We start from the raw sequence: 24,681 nt of genomic DNA on the forward strand, positions 1-24,681 counted from the left end.
AGTTTGGAGTTCTTGATGAAACACTTGCTTCTCCTCATGATTGGTGAACCTTTCAATGAAGATTCCATCACAGAATATTGAGGCTCTAAAGTATCCCCATCAGCAGATGTTTCCTTTTAATAGATGTATGATGAACCTTGTACTAGATGACCTTGCCATTTATGTTTCCAATGAGAATCCCAAGAGCTATATCCTTTACTTCCATAGATTCTAACCATCTTTCATGCTTCTCTATGATGATGTCCTGAGCTCTTGTTTTTAATACTTCTATGATGCCTTGATGCATCCCATCATTTAGTCAATAATGATAGGGAGTAGAAAATTTCTCCTTCATGAAGGTAGTTTTCTTCAAGAGTGATCCTTAATTCCACAGAGAGTGAGGTCCCTTTGGATCCTTTGATGAAGATCAATGATTACTTCTTGGTGATGTCTTCAATGATAAGGACTTTAATTCGTAGATCTCTTCAACTTGGCCTTCTTTTCTTGATGATGATCCCAAGACTTCTTTGTAGACTCCTTCCTCGATCTAGGGTTATAATGCTTCCTTTGTAGATCTTATCTTAAAGATGATCTTTGCTTTGATGCCTTCCTCGAGATTTGATCCTTGAGTGTCCCTTGATAAGATGCCCTTCCTTGACTTTGTCACCTTAGCTCTGATACCATGTTGAGAAATCTAGGGCATAGCAATTATGTGATTTCTCTTCTATTAGTAACTGCTTGTGAGTGATTTTTACTTCTTTAGATTAGGATCTTCTTTTACTTAGGTTATTAGTGTTCTTTCTTCATCAAACAGCTACCAATGCATAAACCATAAAGAGACAAAAGACACAAAATATAGGCTATCATCCAGGGCCAAAACCTCTCACTCTTTGAGAGGAAAACCCAAACAAATTCTTCTTCTTATAGAGATTCCAATTGACGAATACCAAGACCAAGACCCTTGACCTACTTTCCACTCCAAGACCAAGACACAAGCTCCCTTGATGAGATCCTTAGTCAACCTTCTACTTCTTTCCTTTTCTCGGCTCCTCTTCCACTTCGACCTCCTTCTGCTTCAAACCTTCGGCCTCCCTTCTAGACTTGACCTTCTTCTTATCTCGGCCTTCCTTCTAGACTTTACCTTCTTCCAACTCTTGTCTCAGCCTCCCTTCTAGACTCAACCTTCTTCCAACTCGTCTGCCTAAGTGGACTGGTTCTTACTACAGCAACAATCCTCCTCTTTCTTCGCATGTGTGTCTCAAAACAGGCCCTAAAACAAAACCAAATATTACCACAGATCTCGCTCTCCCTTTGCTTCACTTCGTTGGTTATTAGGACTGTTTTCTAGACCCTTTCATTGATCTTCGCACTTCTTGTTCACTTCAGAACTAGACCAAATTATCTTTGAAATTATGTGCTCTGAACTTAGGCCGAGCTACCTATTTATAGTGGTTTGCCTTTGTAATTAGCCGACATGTCTCTTTGGAGGAGTTAATTAATTCAATATTGAAGCCGACTTGCAGGAGTGGTCTTGTGCTTGTCTTGGAGGGCTTTTATACTTATTTAATGACTCATACAAATGTGTAACATGCCCAAGAGGGTCCTTCATACATGACATTGACTCAATTTGACTTTATGACCAATCCTAAGGACTCACAATGGGAGTCATACTAAAAATAAAATTCCTTGCTCATGAAACCCATGAGACAAGCATTACAATAATAATTTTATTTTTCTTCTTTTCATCAATTACATAAAATCACAATTACACATGTCAATTTGAAGGCCGAACCTATTTACTTTTCAACACACACCCCTTAGATTACCTAGGAGAGAGCTTTAATGGAGAGAGTTGGGAATAGGTGACAGCCCCATCTCTTAGGTTTGCCACCAAGCCACACGTTGTGGGGTTAAGGAGTCTTCTCACACTAACTTAGGTGTGTGTGCTAGGCGGCAACAACAAGTCTCGCAAAAAGGAAGTCTATTTGCAAGGCATCAATCTTGGAAGTTGTTGGTGGAGGAATCCTAGGGAACATCTTTCAAGGACATCATCAAGAACTCTCCCAAGGTCTTGAAAGAATCAAGAAGGTTGGAGACATTATCAAGAAGAATCTTGGTTACCAAGTAAGTGTTATATTATTACACTATGTTTGAATCTTGAAGTCATATGAGTTCTTTGTACAAGGAGAGCAATAAGCCCATTGGGGATTTGAACTATCTAGCATGGAAGAAAAGAATTGACTTGATACTCACAAAACAAGAAGTAATGAGATATGTTACTGGAGAAGTTATTGAACCAGAGAAAGACAAAACACAAGAGCTAGCAAAGTACAAGAAAGGGGAAGTAAGGGCACAGAGGATCATAGTGGAATCCATTAAAGATTTTCTTGTTCCAGTTGGTTCAAATTTGAAGACTTCCAAGGCTATGTATGATAAGCTCGTAAATTTATATTCGGTAAGTGCAACAGGTCAAAAGATGGCATTGAGGAAAAAGTTGTACATGTTACTGCTCAAACTAGCAGGTGTCCTAGGAGGGGATCCTAAAGGGGCAACTACTAGTTCAAGGGCAACGATGGAGCGATAGCCTATTGTCTCCTCAGCTAAGGCTCCTTGCTCTTTACAGACTTTCACCGATGGGAGGAGACCTTGTATAAAAGGGAATCACTAGATGGATGGATCAATGAATAGATAAGGGTTGATTCCTAAGGCCTATTCACAAGAGAGACTCAATTGTATGGTTTGCTTGCTTGAGAAGCAATGTGTAAGGCTCTCTAAGAGGGGCCAAGGGAGTTTCGAGGGCTAGGGTTTGCGAATGAGACCGATCGAGGAACCTAGTCCAATAAATCCTTGTGAAAACTTGGATTCCAAGTGGTCTTTGTGAAATTATCTTCAAAAAGGTTGTGGGACCACACAGGACCAAGTGGACCCAAAATTAGGTCAAGTTGGTGGAGTTGATCAATAAAGGGTGTGCTTGACCTAATTGAGGGGGAGAAAGGGATCAACGTAGAAATTTTCAACACTTCAAAAACAATGATCCCAATGAGGTCACTAGCCAAGGGAAACAAGGGGCAAGAATCAATCTCAGAGCTAGGGCTTGAAATATCCCAAGATCCCACTGTCGGAATGGCTTAAAATTTGGAGGGGTCCTGGGAGACACAACAACACAGTAAAGGCTAGGAGATCGAACTTTTTTTATGGGTTAATTGTGAGAAATTTGATGCCCTAGGTCCCCTATGGAGGCTAGGCCTGGAATAAAGAGAGAGGTGGTAAAGAATATGGTTTTGGTGATCACCTATGATGGACCAATGCCTAATCCTTCGGGAAAAATGGAGTCAAGGAGATTCCAATGCTTAGGATGATTTCACTTGGTCAAGGAGGCCTCTAGAACAATTTCGCATGGCAATTACGGCATGGGATAATTGCTTCAAGGTCTTTATACTTCAATACGCAATATATGATGACTTATCAAGATAAAATTCTGATAAAATATCTCTAGGAATATTCACTTATTCAAACATGGCCCATGACATGATGCAACACTATAAAAAGACAAAGTTCTACCATCTCACACAAGAAAGGCAACAAATTTCAGCCTAGTATAGCAAAAATTCCCAACAACATGCATTTGACATAAGAAAATGACAAAATAGCATTAAAAGAGTACTTACATGTGAGAACAAGGATATCCAATCATCACTACATGCCAATATAGAAGCTCCAAGACAAGAATGAAGAAATCCAAACATCAAAATTCATCCATTCATCCAATTTTGTCCTCCAAAAAGAATAGCGAAAATCTCACGAAAGAGAATGATCCAATCCAAGCGATGATGATCAAAATGATTCATCACACTTGTATTTATACACTTCCTAATGAATTCGATTTACCTAATTAGGCCTAATTTAGCCCCTCAAAAAAAATAATGCGCATAATAACAAAAAGTTTGGTGACAAGCCCACCAAATAGCTCAATAATGCAAAGATAAGCCTCTCAAGAGGGTCGAATGATCAACAAAGTGAGTCGTTGGGCCTTTGAGGAGGCCTGATGAAGTCCAAGGGGTGCCATAATGAAGAAATGGACTCCAAACATAGTGGATAAGGGGTTGGCCCCTTGTTATCCAATCAAGAACCTGTGGTGCTCCCAAGTGGGTGTGGGGGCACAAGGACATCCTCATGGGTCTCCAAATGGATCAAATATGCATGTAGACCATCTGTAAGGGTTGGAGTAATGACATAAGCCCTCCCTCTGCAACGGGAGGCATCCTGGAACATCTGCCAAGTGTATGGTGCAACTGTGGAATCGGCTTGGCATGGTGGACCAGGTGCATCATCCTTATCCAAAAGGTGGAACACAAGCAATCAATGAACACTGTTAGGGATCCATGAAGTAATATCTTCCATGGTGGAGGCCCATGGCTCTCAACGCTCGCCCTACAAGTGCCAATGTGGTTGTCTAGAGGGCTAAGACCTCGTATATGGAGACTAAGCACTAAATGAACACCCAATTGCAATCTTGCATAAGATCCAATGTGTCCCATTGCCCTCCAATACAAAGAATTATTAGAATAATCAAGTAATAATGCTTACAAATCATGGGATCAATGGGGCACTTCATGGTAGCATGTTGTTCCATAGTGGGCTTCAGCATGTACAAGTGTCTCCAAGCTCAATAACGGGTTAACCAAGGACCCTATTAGGTGCATTCAACCTCTAAAGGGGTTGGCATGTCCATAGTACATCCTTTAAGAGGTAGGTGGCAAATGATATAATGATGGAATACAGAGGGGATCAGGGAATCATCCGGAGCACATGTCAAGGTACATTGGGTAGCTATAACAAAGGAAGCCAACACCTAGGTATATGAGTGTAGGAGGGAGCAAATTGTGGTACATGAGTTACCCCGGCCTTTCTTTTTCCACCCTTCTTCATATGCCTTTTTCCTTTGATTGATTTTTTTTTATAACTTCTCGGGGCTCCAGGGTATGGAGAGCATTATGTGTAATATGTAGCAATGGATAACCCCTTGAGATGGGGCAGTTCATCACCCACTAGGGGTTGCGACAATCATGGGTTCCTTAATGATGGAGGGGGCTCATCTAGAGCCCAAAGGAACCAGGGTGATGGCCATGAATAAGGGGTAGAACTCATGTTCGGTTTTTGCCCATGGGTTAAATTTGTATGTCCCAACCATCTTTTGCATTTTGTGGTACATTTCCTGTTGAGAGTGGCCAGATTATGCTTTTTACTTTCTTTTTAGCTGCACCAACCTCAGGGGCATCATTTCAAGCCCGACCCAAGGTGTGGACAAGGCGAGGGGGAGGCTAACCCTATGTGGACACATGTGGACCCAGATAGGAAAAGAGACGAATGGGGTTCAAATAAGTGGAGAGGGAGTAATGTAGGTGGTATCGGGAAGTGGGACCACGCAGCCAAAGTCGAGATTTCCCATGTAGTGCCAACCCTAAAGCTAATGGCTAGTAAAGGAGATCCCACGGGACTAGGATACAAGTGTAACCACGAAATCGGGTAATGGAGACAAAAATACAAACCTAACCCACTCTTTCCGTCGAATCCCCCCACCAATTCATGCCCAAAAGTGCCCATGACAAGTAAGGAAAACTACTCAACTATACCAATGAAAAGTGATACCTTTGGGGTCAGGAGGCCCAGCTTCAAACATACATTCATAACAAATGGGTGAGGAACCACATCGCTGGCTCAGGTGGCAGAGAAAATGGCACATCGAGTTATTTAAGGGTTGCAAGGGGTTGTCGGCTGAGGATCATCTAGGAGAAAATCTTTCTCCTATATACACTACCCACAGGTGGTGAGTAACAGTACATAATGAAGAAATCAAAGGATGAGGATGTGGAATCCTTCCTCATGAGAGTCTCTCAACTAAGAGACCACCTACAAGGACATTGGGAACCAAACTAATTTAGAAGTAACTATTTGTGTATTGAATGAATTGCCACCAGAATGGAGCAACGTTGCAACAAGCATCTATTCAAAGAAGGATCCAATTCCCCTCGATGAGTTGTGGGCGCAGTGCATATTGGAAGAATCAAGGATCAAGGTCAAGGATGATATTGGATCAAATAAGCAATCTCAAGGCTTTCTAGCCCAAGTCAAGAAGCCAAAGAGGGGGAAGTTTGGTAAGTCCAAGAAGAAAGACATGTCCAAAGTGCAATGTTTTGAATGCAATCAATTTGGACACTTTAAGAGGGACTATCCAAACAAGCAGAACAATAAGAGAAAGGATAGGAGTGAAGCTCATGTAGCTGAAGCTATGGAAGAACCTAAGAAGAAGGCAAAGAAGGAAGAAGTGAAGGATCTTTACTACTAAAAAAAATTCACTAACTATCGGGCTCTCTAAAGATTAATTTTTCTTTTAGGATAGTATGTTTTGCATAGCATCATAAAAAGAAGCATATGGTAGTAGCATGTCTAGAATTCACATGACTAAGTTGGTTTGTAGAAATCATCTAGATAGATAGATAAGCCATTTTGCATATTGTTCATCCGCATATTATTTAACATTATGTTAGAGATAGTCATGTTGCTTAGAAGGATCATCATGATCCTAGAAGAACCATCATTATGGAAGGTTCTTGGGAAAAGCACTATGACAAAGTTAGTATACCTTCCATGTAATGTGGAAGTAATATTGATAAATGGATGAAGGAATGCCAAGATGCAGGTTCTTTGTGATATAAATATAGATAGCTAGCTTATTGGGTGAAAGCATAGGAATGCATGTTGGATGTGAAACCTTTGGGTAAGATTCATATATATATATATATATATATATATATATATATATCTTGAGAAAGGAAAGTTGGTCATAAAATATGCTTAGGTATATGGATATATGATGCTTGGAAAGAATAGAATTTGACTTACTTAAGGATGTATAAAAGGCTAAGACTTTCTCTAGAATATGTAAGATAATGATTAACATCCAGTATAGTCTCCGAAAGAAAAAGTTGTAACTTGGTAATCAAGTTCGATCCTTGGGCACTCTGATGCATGAAGGAAAATTCACATGGAGATGGACCATGAGGATGTTGATGGAACGAGAAGGTCATCATAATGAGGTAAGTTTGATTTTCATTATCGTTGGTTATCTGGTTAACATATTATTTTGCTATATGGTAGAATGTTGCAGGGATGCATGATGGCAGTTGAGGCGAGCTCAACTGTAAGGATTAAGGATACTGAGGGTTGATGGTTAGCAAGTAAGCCAAATGGTACCTAGAGTGGTTGAAAGCTTGAGTCCATCTTAGTCCCATCAGGATAGATTACCCTAGTCAGGTATCTAGTCTGAAACACTAAGTGTGCTAGAACTCTTTGTAGTTCATTTCATTTTGAAATCTTCCATGTACTCCCATATGTATGTAATTATGAATACCTCCCTATTTAAGAGGGAGTGTTGAAGAATCTAACTAGCTTCGGTCTTCATAATTGTACTTGTCAAAAAGAAAATTTATTAATAAAGAAAATGACTTATTAAAGCATGGGTTTCATGCTTGGGTCAATATTTTCTAGGTCAAAGCCTCAATTGACGGCTTCAAGGTTTTGTCTTGAGTCATTAAAGTAATTGTCATTTTCATTAGACCCTTCTCGGGCTTTTGTATCATGTCAAAAGAACTATTTTTGAGTCAAAAAGGTAATTTGTCACCTCCACACCAAGTCAGCCCTGTCCCCAAGAAGTCAGCCTACATGAGGGCAATTCGAAGCATCAGAAAAGCTATATAAGGAGAGACAATTCGACTTGTCACATTCACTCAACAAATTCAATCTTCAAGCAAAAGAAGCAGAAAAAGAGTGTGGAGTAGCTGGAGGAGGACGAATTTTGCTAGGAAAACCTAAGACGAGTTTTGGGCTATCTTTCTCTCACAAGTGTGAAGTTTTATGGGCAATTGTTGGGGCTTAAAACCTGTGTCTACTACAGGTCCATAATCTTGAAGTTGGGGGTTGAAATTCTTGATCCAAATTGGATCATTAAATCGTTTGTCATCCATATCGATGCATTTGGAGTGGAAAAAGTGGAGGAATCAGCTCATAGGACCGTTTTTACCAACGGGACCCAATTTGGCAAAGCACGGTTTGAAACCTTCCAAGAACATTTTAAGGAATCAAATGACGTTTTTTGGGGGCAAAACTTTGTCGCTTTAGCGCAGCACTTTTTCATGTTATTCTATACACACAAACCTTTTTCAAAGTCGCAAAAAGCACGTCAATCAGAGCCTGTATGCAAAATTTATGCCACTCAAAAGTTGACCTTCCTATATTCACACCTATAGTTCGGGAGGATGTCACGTCAGCCCCCATTATTCATGGAATAGGGGCTTAGCCACGTGTCTATGATGTAAAAGACTCTAGAAGAGTCTATTTTGTAAGTCTAGTTAAGAGTTGATGTAGTCAAAATTAACCACTAATAGGCTCTCAAGTTGTGTTATAACCAGGCCACTAGGAGGATGAGGCATTCCATTCTTTCAAGAGCATTTTGTTCCATAGTTGAGCAAATATAGTCAGGAGAAATAGGAGGTAGAGCACACATAGAGGATCTGTGCACTGTAGCAGCCAACGAGCCACAAGCATTACTTCTTTATACCTGCAGCCATATTTCCAAACAGAGAAAGAGAGCGAAGCGACCTCACCTTCCAGTTGGGCTTTCTCCCAAAAGGGTTTCCCAGAGAGCATATCTTGTGCCTTGTGTGTCTATGTGTGCTTATTTTGTCGTTCTCTACTTTCTGCACAATTTCCATTTGCATGCATGCACTAATTACAGTTAAATCCACAGATCTTAGAGCTTAATAAATTGTAATAGTGTAGAATTTTCAGAGTTTTAACATAATATTATTAGATCTGTTGTGACGAACTATCCAGTGGAATATCCACAACAGTTTATAGATCATTTGGTATTAGAGCAAATTTATTTGGGTATTTGTGGATATTTGCAGGGGATCTAGGTCGGCGGGGTCGAAAATCGTAAAACCTTAATCATGGCCGACGAATCTATAAACGAACCTCGTGATCCTGCAGAGGTGAGGTTTTTGCAGCTCGAACAAGAAGTCGCGAATATAAACCGCAATGCAAACCTCCTCATGGCGACCCTAAGCAATAAGTTGGGGATATTTGGAGAAAATGGGGGTTTGAATGCAGAGGACAAATCAGAAGGGAGATCGGGAAGAGACGGAGAACCAGCCAAAGAAAGAACTCAGAAAAGATCAACCCAATTCAACTGTCGTGAATTAATCCATGTTCAAAATGGAAGCAAAAGTCGATATCAAGTTGCACCACAGCAAGATCGACGCTCTAAATTTGAACCAATGGTTACAGCAACTGGAAATTTATTTCAGTGTCCATCAGATCAAGGAAGGCATTCGCGCGGCTGAAATTAGAGGGTCATGCACTGACTTGGTGGGAGAGCCACACGAAAACCCTGAGGTTGGAGGGAGAACCTCCAATGACTATGTGAGAGAATTTCAAAACCCTCATTAAGTAACAATTTTATCCCATTGGGTACGTGGAGGCCAATGGATCAGTGGCATTACTTTAGGCAAAAATCGGGCCAAAGAGTGCAGGAGTACAACACAGAATTCAGAAAGATGGCTATAATGTTGGATATCCCTGCAAAGAACCAAGATGTACTCCTCAAGTATCTGGGGGGTCTGCACCGCCATCTGCGTGAGCAAGTGATGTTGTTCAAGCCCAAATTAATGGATGAGGCTTGTGTACAAACATAGTACCTGGAGAACATAGGCCTAAAAGAGCGCAATCAAGTGGATCGAAGCAGAAGGAGCAACAGGAAGCTTCTAAGGAGGGGAAGAAGAAGCAAAAAGGGGGAAAAGATAAAAAAGACGGCAGCCACAGCACACTAGTGCAAAGATCCTAGCAACCACTGCAACATTGATGGCCATACAGAGGAGAAGTGTTGGAAGTTGCATCCAGAGCTAAACCCGAAGAACAAGAAGAAAGATAATAAGAAGAAGAATCTCATGGCCACTAATTCGAGCAACCAAATTGAAAATAGCTCGAACGTGGATGAGAAGATCGTTTGTACATCAGTGCAGAAGGAGGTGAATCTGAGTAGCCTTCAGCAATGGGAAGAGAAAGAAATGACCAAACTCTTCCATATAAAGATACAAGTCAAGAAGACAAAGATTGATGCTTAGTTTGACTCAGAATCGCAAGCAAATCTTATTGCAGCTGAGTTGGTCAAGAAGCTGGGGCTAGATGTTTCTGATCATCCAAACCCATATCCACTGGGATGGGTAAATAAGGATGTAGCATTGAAGGTAATAAAATAGTGCAAAATTAGATTTGCTATCAGTGCTGATTTTATTGATGAAGTAGATCTGGATGTGGTTCCCATTGATGTATGTGGAGTCGTGTTTGGGAGTCCATACATGTACATGCGTGATGCAATATTCATGAGGAGAGCTAACCAATATCGGCTCATCAAGGATGGAAAATCGTTCATCATCAACGCGCACAAAGGAAAGTCGAAAATTTAATTGGTAAGTGCCAACCAAGCCTAGAAATTGATCAGTTCCAGCAAGAAGTATGTTTTATTGTTTTAAAGAGAAAGTCATTCAGAAGAGGAGTCAATAAGAGGCAAGGCATCCCTGGAGGGGTGTACTAACAAACAGAAACAACAACTGGAGGAGTTATTACAGGCATACAAGGATGTGTTCTGAGATCCTAATGGAGTCCCACCTAACAGAGAAGTGGAGCACGAGATCCAGCTATTGCCAGACTCCCCATCGCCAAATATTGGGTTGTACAGGCAGTATGTTATAGAAGCAAATGAGATGAAAAAACAGTTGCAGCAGCTACTGGAACAAAGCATCATTCAACCAAGTACATCACCATGTGGGTCACCCATCGTCATTGTGCCAAAGAAGGATGGGACTTGGCGGATGTGTATAGATTATAGGGCATTGAATAAAATCATGCTCAAGAATAGATACCCCCTGCCCAGGATAGACGATCTGCTAGATCAGTTGCAGCAAGCAAAGTATTTCATCAAGCTGGACTTGAAGTCTGTATATCACCAAGTTTGAGTCAAAGAAGAAGATACATGGAAGACTGCCTTCAAAACCAGGCAAGGTTTGTATGAGTGATTAGTTATGCCATTTGGCCTATGTAATGCACCAGCTATGTTTATGAAATTAATGAATGATATACTGCGCCCTTTTATAGATTCATTTGTTATTGTCTATCTGGATGATATACTAGTATATAGTGCTACCTGGGAGGAGCATATTTCACATTTGATGCAAGTGCTGGAAACATTTAAGAAGCACCAGCTGCTAGCAAATCTCAAGAAGCGTGAGTTTGTGCAGCAGTCTTTGATCTATCTGGGGTATGTGATCAGTGGAGGAGAGCTGAAGATAGGTCCTTCAAAGATGGAGACCATCATGAAATGGTCAGTGCCTACTAATGTTTTTGAGGTCAAGAGTTTCATTGGGGCAGCACAGTACCTGTAGAAATTCATAGCCCCATTTTCAGCGGTAGGAGCACCGCTCCACGCCATAACAGCAAGTGGTGAGAGTTTCCAGTGGGGAAAAGGTTAGCACAAGGCTTTCGAAGAGCTAAAGAAGAAGATCAGTCAAGCACCATTTTTGACATTACCAAACTTGTAGCGGCCCTTTGAAGTGGAGACAGATGCAAGTGGGTATGTTATGGGAGTTGTCTTGATGCAAGGAGGAAGGTTCGTATGCCATGGTGCAAGTTGTGAAGAAGTGGAAGCACTATCTGATGGGAAAGGAGACAGTAATCCACACAGAATACCAATTGTTATAGTGCTTGTAGGCCCAGAGTAAGCTACAACAGACCAGGCATTACAAGTGTATGGAATTTTTACAACAATTTCATTTGGTGATCAAATAGAAGAAGATCAGCACAAACAAGTTGGTCGATATGCTTTCAAGGCCACCCACACTAAAGCTTACAGCTTTGGGGACTCTTATGCACATGGAGCCATTCACCTGTGATGCATACAGAGAGGCATATTCAAAAGATGAGGACTTCAAGGAGGTGTAGCAACAGTTGCAAAGCCAGAGTCATGTGCACGATGGCGATAGCACCATTGACTACCATCTCCAAGATGGGTTACTCTACAGGCTGGATAAGCTATGTGTTCTTAAAGGTGAGCATTTGCAGTTGATTAGAGAGTCTCACACCTCCAAGCTTGTAGGGCACTTTGGTGGGCTAACTTGCAAAGATATGTGTATTTGCCCAAGATACAAGAGCAAGTAGCTAGGTTCATAAGAGGATGCATGCTTTGTTGTACCAACAAGCCTAGCAACAGGAAACAGGGTCTATATCATCCCTTACTTGTACCTACTCGCCCTTGGGAAATCATTTCCATGGACTTTGTGGGAGGTTTACCGAAAATCAGGAAGGGCCATGACTACCTATTCGTGGTAGTTGACAAGTTCAGCAAGATGTGTATTTTGATGCCCTGTAAAAGACCATTAGCGGACAAGAAGCAGCAAACTTGTTCTTTGGACAGATCTAGGTGCACTTTGGGATACAAAGGAGCATCATTTCATACAAGGATACAAGATTTCTCAGTGCATTCTGGACTACATTATGGGAGAAGATGGACACAAAGTTGAAGAGATCTACAGTATTCCATCCACATACAGATGGGTAGACAAAAGTAGTCAAAGGACTTTGGTGCAGTTTCTAAGGGGATACAACCAGAAGCATTCGAAGACCTGGGATGAAAATCTGGTATATATACAACATTCCTACAATAGAGCAGTCCACACTTCTACAGGAAAGTCCCCATTTGATACTTGTTTTGGATTTTTGCCACCTTCACCTTTAGATATTGCATATGGGCAACAAGGAGGAGTGAGGGAAGATCTTATAGGAGATGCTTTGAGGGCTGAAAATTTTATAGAGAAGATTAGGTAGATCCATCTACAAGTACAATAAACACTGCAGAAGTCGCAAGAGAAGTATAAGGCCAGGCATGATCAGCACAGAACAAAGAAATCATTCAAGGTGGGAGACAGAGTATGGCTACAGTTGAACAACGAGAGGCTACAAGGGCCTCGTAAGAAAATCAAGGGTCTAAGGTATGGTCCCTTTGAGATACTGGAAAAGGTGGGTGATAATGCCTATCGTCTCAGTTTACCACCATATATGCGCATTTACTCAGTTGTGAATATAGAAAATTTGAATCTCTATGAGCCTCCCATGCCAGATCAGGAAGAGGAACAGGTCCTACCTTCTGTGGAGGATTTGGCACCAGACGCTCAAGTGGAGTTGACAGAAGATACAGTTTTGTAAAAGAGGTCCAGAACTACAAGACAAGGACAACATGACCTTTGGCAAATTGGGTTGAAGAGAAGACTTCCAGGAAAAGATAAATGGTACACCAAAGAGAAGGTGGAGGAAAATTTTCCTCACGTCATTTAGTAAAAGTTTTTGGGGACTAGAAACCTCCCAAAATGGGGAGGTGTGATCCAAATATAAAAATTCAGAAACCCGAATCTTGTTGCAGCAACTGGAAATAATTCTCCTAATTGTTAAATTAATTTTTAACAATTTATTTATTGTTTGCTACAGCAAATACTGAATCAATCACACTGCAACCTACATAAATAAAATTGCGGGAAAAATAAACGTTGGAAGAAATGCTAACACACACATAAATTTACACAACTATTTTTGGACAAATGTCCCCGAAAAACCCAAATTGGGAAAACCGGTGTGACAGTGAGGGTTTATTTTATTATGCAGCAGCGAAATCTAAGTACATCTATGCATGCCCAACTGGAAATCCAAACAGCAAGAAAATCTGAGTAAAATACTGAAGGGAATTACCCTTCTCCCACAGGCAATCTTTGGCTGGACTTTCCCTATCAAAACTCGGCCTCCTGGAGCACTACGTCAGCCTCTGCGCTGCTCTGCGTAGCTGGCTGGACGGCTTGCTCTGGACTGGGCTCAGATGAAGTCGTTCTGCCTCTGGAAGCTGAGAAAATCGTCTCTCCAGCCCTTTGGGACTCCTTCCCAGCCTCTGGAACTGAGAACAATTTTTTCTCCTCACCAAATCAATCTGCCTGACTGAAGCATTGCGCAGTCCCTCAGCGCTGCCTCTCTGGGATAATTCGACTCACTTGTTGCTGCCTCCCCAGATCTGGAAAATCTTTCCTTCGGCTCACTGTCCCTGCCCCTCAATCACTGCTTTGATCTCATTGGCTCTCTCTGGCAACTGATTGTTGCTACTCTGGAAATTGATCTACTCTTGAAATCGAACTGCACAAGTGATTTCTCCAAGCCCCATTGACTTCTTCTTATAATCCTCTGTTGAGAGTTCAACAGCCAAGATTAGATCTTAATCGATGTCTAGGATTAACTTGAAGTCGATTCGTGTGAGTTTCTAGAACATTCATACCTTAACTTAATTAATTCTGGTAAATTAGTCATATTCCTTAAGTTTAGACTTAGAAAATATTTAAGAACTAACTAATAATCTAATTAAGTCACTTCTAGGCGGAATTTTCAGAAACGATTTCTAGGTTTTGGAGATCTCATGCATTCTAGCCTCTCCACAAACTTTCAAGGCTAGAACACATCCGATGCTACAAAAACTAACACCCCCTCTTAGCCAGGAATGTGTTCTAGTGCTCTACTGCACACCTTGTGACAGCATTCTTTCTCTACAACATCTCCTGTCACGATGTTGATGTCTGGCTACTACAGCCCACCAACCACTATGCAACTCTGATATGTGTTGCATCTATGTTGTTGTTGACCCTGCTAAACTGTTTCTAACATTGCATCTGGACTGCAACTCCCTCTCCATCTGTTGTTGCTACAACTGCAAAATATGCAACTGAATAGCATCCTAAATACTGAATCAACTATGATCAGTATGATGCATTTGTCTCCCGAGTCTCTAACTGCTACTAGTATCTGCGCTGTCACTGAGGCATTAGCGTTGTCGCTGACTCTGCACTATGCCATCTACACCACTGCCAACTTTGCACTGCACTCCCCAGCATCTGACTACAACTAGACTATGCATCTGACTGCATCTACTACCAATGATCCATCCTGCTACTGAATACTATGGGCTCCCGTAGCAAGGTACTGATTCAAGAGGTGGACCTCCTCAGTAATCCCGCCCATCTATAGCACTCTGGGGCTACAGCACCAAGTCACCTCACTTCATTCCTAGGGGTATATCAACAAACATGGAGAAGTCTTCCTCCAGCTTGGAGGAAAGCCTATCAATCTCTGTTGATGTTGCCTGCTAGTCCTGCTTCTCTTTGTCCTTCTTCTTGAGAGGACACTGGGTGTTGCAGTGACCAAGCTCACCACATCTAAAGCACTTGACCTTTCACATGTCCTTTTCTTCTTTCATTGTTCCCCCTATCCCTAACTGGGACCCTTCGATGCGAGGGCCACATTCTCCTCCTCCACCTGCTTCGATCCACTATTGCTGCCACTGATGGAGCTTTTCATTAGAGCCCGTCTCAACTCCTCCTGCTGCAAGTCAGCCCACATTTTGTCCCACTTTGGTAGCTTGTCTCTACCCAATATGCTTTGGACAAAGACTTGCCAATCCTCAGAGACACTGTTGAGTGCCAATCTCACAAGCTCTGTGGGTTGAAGCACTGCCCCAATAGTTGACAACTGATCCCAGACCTCCCGAATCCTGGTGAGGAAGGGGTTTATGCCTTCCCCCTTCTGCATCCTGGTGCATCTCAGATTCTCCTCTAAGTACATCTTCCGCTGCTCGGAAGTGCCCTGGTACAGCGTGGTGAGAGTCTCCCACATTTCTCTGGTAGTCCCTTTGTCAACCATGTGTGAAACAATGTGATACCGAACACCATCAAGGATCAACCACTTCGCCCGCGCGATCTCCTTTCTATACTCCTTCAGCTCATCTGCATCAGCGGGGATAGCTACAACTGCATCTATAAATGCCTTCAGGCCATATTCATCTAGAAGGAAGGACATCCTTGCCTTCTAGATGACATAGTTGGAAGCGCCATCCAACCTGTCCTGATCTCGAAGCCCGGCAGTGGCCATCTCAACAAATGTCAAAAATCTCCTCTTCCCTTCTGCTTCGTTGTTGCTCAGCTATTCGCACTCCCTTCTAGAATGAGAACTATGCACACAATGATTGCGGATCTACAAGGGAAACCAAACTTCTTGAGACTAGAAGTTCCCTAAGGAAAATTTTCCCTCAGTGTGTGCTCTTCTTCCACCCGATGCTAGTTCAGCTCTAGTAAACTGCTGCACTGCGTCCAGCTAGAGATCTGCTCTGCAAAAAAATATTGGTTGCTCCCTCTACGTCTGGAATCCCTCGATCTAGAGAGATTGAATTTTTCTGCCTCACACTCAGAAAAATTGAATCTCCTCAAGAAATTCGGCCCTCTCGGCCTCGGTGATTGCGCTGCCTCTAGGGTTTCGATCTGCTGCCCACACTGAACAACAAAACGCCCTCTTCCTTTGCTACTGAGCTCTTCGGATAATCATTTGCCCTCTGATACCATGTGAAAATTCGGAAACCCAAATCCTATTGCAGCAACTAGAAATAGTTCTGCTAATTATTAAATTAATTTTTAACAATTTATTTATTGTTTGCTACAGCAAATGTTGAATCAATCACACTGCAACCTACACAAATAAAAATGCAGAAGAAATAAACGCTGGAAGAAATGCTAGCACACACATAAATTTACACAGTTATTTTTGGACCAATGTCCTCGAAAAACCCAACTTGGGAAAACCGATGCAGCAGTGAGGGTTTATTTTATTATGCAGCAGTGAAATCTGAGTACATCTATGGATGCCCAACTGGCAATCCAAATAACAAGAAAATTTGAGTAAAATATTGAAGGGAATTATCCTTCCCTCACAGGCAATCTATGACTGGACTTTACCTACCAAAACTCGGCTTCCTGGAGCATTACGTCAGCCTCTACGATGCTCTGCATAGCTAGCTGGACGACTTGCTCTCGAGTGGGCTCAGATGAAGTCATTTTGCCTCTGGAAGCTGAGAAAATCGTCTCTCAGGCCCTTTGGGTCTCCTTCCCGACCTCTGAAACTAAGAACCAATTTTTCTCCTCACCAAATCAATCTGCCTGACTAAAGCACTGCACAGTCCCTCAGCGTTGCCTCTCTGGGATAACTCGACTCACTTGCTACTGCCTCCCCGGATCTAGAAAAGCTTTCCTCTGGCTCACTGTCCCTACCCCTCAATCATTGCTTCAATCTTGCTGGCTCTCTCTCCGTCAACTGTTGTTGCTACTCTGGAAATCGATTTGCTCATGAAATCGAACTGCAAAAAGTGATTTCTCCAAGCCCCATCGACTTCTTCTTATAATCCTCTGTTGAGATTTCAACAGGCAAGATTAGATCTTAATCATTGGTTAGGATTAACTTGAAGTTGATCCGTGTGAGTTTCCAGAACATTCACACCTTAACTTAATTAATTCTGATTAATTAGTCATATTCCCTACGTTTAGACTTAGGAAATATTTAAAAGCTGACTAATAATCTAATTAAGTCACTTCTAGATGGAATTTCTAGAAACAATTTATGGGTTTTGGAGATCTCATGCATTCTAGCCTCTCCACAAAATTTCAAGGCTAGAACACATCGGATGCTACAAAAACTAGCTCCGTATTGGATCATTATATTGTTTGTCATCCATCTCGATGCATTCGGCGTGGCAAAAGTGGAGGAATCAGCTCACAAAACCATTTTTACCGGTAGGACCCAATTTGGCAAAACGGGGTCTGAAACCTTATGGGAGCATTTTGAGACATCAAACGATGTTTTTGGGGGGATAACACTTTGTTGCTCTAGCACAACCCCTTTCTGTGCTATTCTACACAAAGAGACCTTTCCAACTGCACAAGAAGTGCGCCAACAGGAGTCCATATGCAAAAGTTATGCCACTCATAAGTTGAACTTCTTGTTTTCACACCTATAGTTCAGGAGGATGCCACATCAACCCCCATTATCCATGGAAAAGGGGCTAGCCACGTGTTTGTGATGTAAAATTCTCTAGAGGAGTCTATTTTGTAACTCTAGTTAAGAGTTGATGTAGTCAAAATTAACCACTAGTAGGCTATCAGGCTATGTTATAACTGGGCCACTAAGAGGAAGAGGCATTCCATTCTTTCGAGAGAATTTTGTTCCATAGTTGCAAAGATAGCCAGGAGTGATAGGAGGTAGAGCACATAGAGAGGATCTATGCACTGTAGCAGCCTACGGGGCATAGGCATTACTTCTTTGTACCTGCAACCATATTTGCAGATAGAGAAAGAGAGCGAAGCAACCTCACCTTCTAACTAGGTTTTCTCCCGAAAGGGTTTCCCAAAGAGCATATCTTGTGTCTTGTGTGTGTGTGCGCTTATTTTTCCGTTCCCTACTTTCTGCAAAATTTCCATTCGCATGCATGCACTAATTACAGTTAAATCCATAGATCTTAAAGTTTCATAAACTGTAATAGTGTAGAGTTTTCAAAGTTTTAATATAATATTATTACATCTATTGTGACGAGCTATATCCAATTCTGCTACTGGGGGACCGAATTATGGACTGAAGTTGTTACTGGAAAGCTGTCACTTGGAGTATTTTGTCAATATCATCTATTGTAAGGAAGGGTTGACTTGATGGTTGGAGGAGGTATTTGTCTAGGTCTAAGAAGTCTGGAAGTGTCTCATCTTGATTTGAATGTACTGAAGGAAGAGTCTTTGCCTGGGTTCTCCCTTATTAGGGTTTTTCCCTAGCTGAGTGCCTACATCTTATGTCTCTTGTTCTTGTGATTTTCAAACACATAATTTGGTAATTGCTTGATGAAAGATAAACTAATTAAGAAGTAAAGGAATCCAACATAATTCACAAATAATTATCAAGAAAGAGGAATCAAACCCTAAATCCTACTAGCATTGATTTCTCAACAACTTGAAAACTATATGGAGGAGATCATCTCTCCTCATTTGGGGCATCGAATTGGTCTTATCTATCTTTGATCCGGTGAAGTTCAGAAGGAGAAAAGGAGGGCCGAAATTTTAGGAGGGTGGTTTGGTATTTCGTCTTGCTCTTTGGTATTGGCTTGACTATTATCTTGATGTTGTTTCCGATGTATTGATGAACTCTCTCTCTCTCTCATAAGGAAGAATTTCTAGGTTTTCCCCTTGTGGGTTTTGCCCTGGCCTCAAGCCTAATTTTTGTGTCTCTTGTCTCATTGTCTCATGGTTATTTTATTGTTCTTTCATGTTTAATGGTTGAATTTTTTGTATAATTGCTTAATGGTATTGAATGAATGATATGCGAAATTAAATACTAATCGAATCATTGGAAGTAGTTATCTTGTAGAAGAATATTTATTTCTAGTTGTGCCCTAGAAAATCAACAGTGTTGATCAGTGATTTGTAGACTTGTAGTAGGCTAGTTGTAGCATTGTTTTCAGACTCTAGAGACAATTTAGAGCCTCATTGACTCTATATTTTGTTGATGATATGTATTGCACTCAATGCCATTTTGTCTCTAATGGTTTGGAATCATAGTTTAAAATCTTAAAAATATACTTTTCCCATTATAAATTTTAATTATTTTATGCATTTTTTTCAATTCCAGTTCATTGAATCCAGTTTGATCTGGTTCTAGTTCGAACCTTGGTTTGATAGGTGGCCCAGTTCAAAACCCAGTTCCAGTTTTGAAAACTATGGTCATGTCACTATTTCCCCCTACTAGTTTCCACATCCTATGGTAATCAGTGGCACTCTATATTTTATCAATTTTTTACATTAAAAATCTTAGGTTTCCTCTCCCTTATCCCCCCTGGATCTCCCTTCCCCTTGACCGCCTTCATTTGCAACTTGTGGCTCCTCATCAATCCTTTCGTCCTTTCGTCATTATAGTGACAGTTAATATGTCTACTATCAATATTGCCCTTGACGTGGTTGTTCATGGTTTCCGCCGACATGTAATGGTGGTTCACTCATACTTGCATGCTCGCACTACTGATAATCCAAGGCCAAATCCTTGGAATCTCCAGCACTCCAAAATTCTGATGATTTCCGAGGGTGGGTGTTCAAGCAAAATTAATGGTGATATGAAATTAATCATGTGGTAAGTTAGGTGAATCGATGATAAAATGGATCGCTTCCTAGTGCGAACTCCATCCAATTTTTCAGCAAATCTGTGCTCTGGCCTGTGGTCGAGGAATTGGGTAAAAGTCTGGTTTGTACATTCAACTGTGGCGTCTAGACTAACTTCCTCTGGTCTCCTCTGTGAAGAGCCTTTGGTCAAGATCCTAGCTCTGTATCTGGCGACAGGGGATTCCAAGGCTCGTCACTTATGTTCGTGGGTCATTTGGAGAAAAGGTCTTTCAAGCTCGCAGGGTTCTTCTGTGGATCCCGGCTCCATGACTCTCTGGAACACTTGGGTTCTTCCCCTGCTGAATTTAGAAACTTTACAGTCCCTGTATGGAAAGGTCAATTATCACAAATTGGTTTATGGTATCATTGTTCAAGAATTCTCTCTGTTTCCTATGCATGTGGCTTGCTTGGGGGAGTCTTTGGTTCAGGGGCATTCCGTAATCCTGCTTAGGAGTAGGGTCTGGGTTGCGAATTTGGAAGTTTGTTGGACGGTCATCTTGCATTGCCAAACTTCTAACCTCTGGGTCAGTTGGAGTCGTCCTTGTTTACTTCAGTACATCAGTTCCCTTTCAGCAATGGATTCCATCTCGAATTCTGATGCTCCTATGAAGGATCATCCATGTCCAAATTCTAAAGCATTGCAGCAAGAACTATATGATCTACAGGTGAAATTTTGGAGGCTGTATCTTTCGCAGATGGAACAAGAAGAGTGCACTTTGGTTCTCCAGCAGCAAATGGCCAGAATGGAGGATGAAGTCGATGCTCTCATACGAATGCTTACGGAACTCAAACTCACCAAGACCGTGCCTAACCTTCTGGACCAGCATATGGACACCTCTATCAGACTTGATATCGATCTCAACAAGCCAGCTCTAGAGTCAGAATAATCCCTATGTCTTTTGTGTTAGATTATAGTTTTGCATGGTTTCATTTTGTCTCTGTAATTTGCGAAAAAATAGTACTGTTTAGTTTTGTAAAGCTTGGTTATCACTGCCAGAGGATGTAGCAATGTATTACTACTATGGGCAGTGTCGTGATATATGTCTATAGGTTGATAGATATAGTTCTGTTCTGAGAAAGTATGATGGTTAGGAGGTTTCTGTGATTCTGAAAGTCGTACTCCCCATGTACTTGCTGCGACCGGGTGCAGAATTACTAATAAAATTACTAATTTTTGTTTAAAAAAAAAAATCTTACGTTTCCCAAAAGTGGATCTCAAATCATAAAGCTATACTATTCACATCTGCATGGGGCATTGACCTTGAGCTCTGATCAAGGTTTACGATTAAAATCTACATAGTGTTTTGTTTATTTACCCTCCACGATTTTAAATATTCCAATAGCTTAATCTGGGGCACTACACAAGTGTGCAGTTATACCCCAGGTCATCCATCAGAGCCTTTAAACTCTCCAATCAAGTAAATATGACCATGATAGACCATCCACATCTAGCAATGATGTTGTCAAGTATGATAAGTAGAAATGTTTGGCTGATGTTCAAGATTTTCTTAACCAACTAAACTTGAAATGAAACCTTAAAGCACTGCAGTTGTGTCATAACTAACCTTGCTGAAATCCTTAGAAGACAGAAGAACAGGAAATGTGATAAATTCCTTCAAAATAGTCACATTTACTTTAGCAGCGTTTTGAGGAGAAGTGGATGAAAGAGAATGTTGAATACCAAAAACCTTAAGATTTGGAAATCTGTCATCCACAGAGAAGAGAATAATGCAGATAATTTAGTTCTGCTTAACTATCATAGAAATTACATATTAAATGAAACAAATGTACGTAAAAAATGGCAGCATGGTGAACATTCAGTACCTTTGCTGAATAAATTTCAATTTTTGAATCAAAAGAGAGCACTCATTCTTATGTACAATATCATTCTGAACAAAAACATTTACAGCTACCATAAAGATACCATCCTTGTCCCAAGTTCCCTTTTTATTGTTCCCTAGGTTCAACCATCGGTGAGAAGGACCTGCAAAAGTCAATTTTATAATACCAATATGAAAATATATATATATGTATATATCTTTAGTGCAATACATATCTTATTAATAAAATACAAGATGCCTACAAAAGGTGTAAAAAGGCTAGAGACCGATGTTGCTGAATATAGAACAAACTATGACTAGATTATAGCAATATTTAAAACCACAAAAAATAAAATAAGATTAAACTAAACAAATTTTTCCACACATGGGGAAAAAAGTATTAATGATCAACGGAAACACAAACATGCCATTAAATCTTTCACATAATCATGACTAAGGGCCAGATGTGCGAGATAATTTTCTATATAATTTATTAAGTTCGTAACTTAACATTTTTCTTAACTCAATCACTTGTCTTGATCCATATAATGGAAAAATAAAAATGTGAAGTGCATAGTTATAGCAAAATAAAGGTCCAATCTACACTGTTACAGTGTTGCTTCGCATTGAAGCAAAATTGAAGTTTGAAATCTAGTGCCAACTGGCATTCTCCTGTCCTCAAATTTTGACAAAATAGGCTCAGATTACAATTGCCAACTTTGTTCAGGAAAAAACTTCCCGATATATGTAAACTAAGAGAAAGATGAACTTTGGATGAGGAAACAGACTTCAGGAATTTCTGGAACTCTTGACTCTGTTTGGAACAGCATATTTAAAAGAAAAAAGCCCAAACCAATATTGTTGTGCAGATTATCAAAACCTATGATGTTTTTCAATTGGTTCTGATTGAAGATGTAATCAGATTATCTACAATTGCGGGACTTTTCCATCAATTCTGTGTATGACGGAATTGTATTTTCTTTTGAATTATTTGATAAATTGCTTATGTGGTGGAAACTTAGCAAAGATTTGAATGATGATAAAAAGATGAGGGCATGCCCAGGTGCAAAGAATTAATACAAAGTATGTTCCGTGCTTCTCTAGCTATAGCAAAGACTGATTACATTGAGATTAGTGAACTTATAAAAGAGGACAATCAAGCAGTAGTTGCTGTTTCACATCTAATGGCAGGCCTGTGCATCAAAAGCTTACATTTAAAATAGTTGTTGATCAATAAAAGGGTGAATAAAAGGGTGTTTTTTACAATTGAACATGAATTCTAGCTCACAAAATTGAGAGAGAAGTTCAGCACGTTAATGTCATTTGCTACTGGAAATTATTGGAAATTGTCATTGGGCTGCTAAAGAAACATTGAAGTAAATTGTGCTAAGCATAGAACATACCATTGTTATCTAAAATTAACATGGTTTTAGAGCTCAGGTGAAGACAAATCTCAAGCAATAGTGAGGAAAAGCAATCACTAAGGGACGTTGTTGGACAAGAACTTGGATCTAGTCTCAATGACGACTACATCTTACTTCAAATCCGAGGACAAGCTTAAGGACAAATCCAACAATCATGCCGGAAAGATGTCTCTGGATTTGACATTGGAAGAAAACGATGCTATGGACTATGTCAAAGGAAGAGTGGTGGAGCCTCCTTCAAGTGCACCCGCTGCTGCAAAAACAAAGTACAATAAAGGTGAGGTTGAAGCTAAGAAAATTATTGCTGATTCTATTCACAAGCCTTTGGTTGCCTATATTTCTAATTTGGAAACATCTAAGGAGATGTATGACAAGTTGGTTGGGGTGTTCAAAGTAAATAATGCAAATCAAGTACTCATTCTCAAGAACAAGTTGAAAGGCATCAAGATATATAGAGGAGAATCCATTCAATCATACTTCATGAGGATTACCGAAACCAAGAATGATCTCCTATCTATTGGAGAAGTTATTGGTAACAGGGAGCTCACTCTTATTTCACTTGGAGACCTTACAAGAGAATGGGATGTGTTTAACACTACCATCCTCAACAATGACAGGAATCCAAGATTTGATGTATTATTGGCTAGATGCACTCAAGAAGAAATAAGGATGATGGAAAGAGACAAGCCCTCAAATGGAAATAATCCTACCGCCTTATCCGCACATGCTAAAAGGAAGAACAATGCTGGTCCAAAAAGACAAGGTCAATGGTTCAAGCCGGGATTCAAAGAAGGAAGATGCTTCAATTGCAACAGGTTTGGCCACTTTGCTAGAGAGTGTCCTCACAAGTAGGATACTCCAAGGGATGATGACAACAACAACTACAAAGGCAATGGCAATTAAAAGAACAACAGATTCAACAACAAAGGAAAGAGGAATGCTCCCATTGCTCGATATGGAAATGGTCGTCCTCCCAAGAAATCAAGGAACTCCACGTATGAAGAAACTAATGTTGTAGATAAGCAAAAATAATTTTACTTTATTTCTGCCCTCACCACTGCCTCTCCTAGGGATACATTGGATCATTGGTTGATTGATAGTGGTGCCTCGAGACACTTCACTAGGTACAAGGAGGCCCTCTAAAACAGTAAAACTTAGTTGAAAAGAGACAAATATGGAGATTATACTTGGGGATAATGCCACTTATTCCGTGAAAGGAATTGGGACTATCACTCTTCACTTAAATCAAGGTCAAACTCTACATTTACAAGAAGTGGTGTATGCATTTGATCTGAAAAAGAACCC

At 40.6% G+C, this 24,681-nt stretch overlaps 1 protein-coding gene across 2 annotated transcripts in view; it reads right to left on the reverse strand.

Annotated features, from left to right (window-relative positions):
- Window positions 1-24,681, reverse strand: part of LOC149196398 (uncharacterized) — a 395,336-nt gene that overhangs the window by 297,351 nt on the left and 73,304 nt on the right. For both annotated transcript variants that reach the window (XM_089405544.1, XM_089405545.1), the window contains exons 4-5: window positions 21,957-22,116; window positions 21,698-21,836 (exon numbers count right to left, since the gene is read on the reverse strand). In XM_089405544.1, the coding sequence (XP_089261670.1) occupies window positions 21,698-21,836; window positions 21,957-22,116 (299 nt within the window). The remainder of the gene's footprint in view (window positions 1-21,697; window positions 21,837-21,956; window positions 22,117-24,681) is intronic.

This window comes from Pinus tabuliformis, chromosome 2_2, assembly GCF_031772625.1.
Source record: "Pinus tabuliformis cultivar Carrire ecotype Pingquan chromosome 2_2, CPIR1, whole genome shotgun sequence".
NCBI lineage: Eukaryota > Viridiplantae > Streptophyta > Pinopsida > Pinales > Pinaceae > Pinus > Pinus tabuliformis.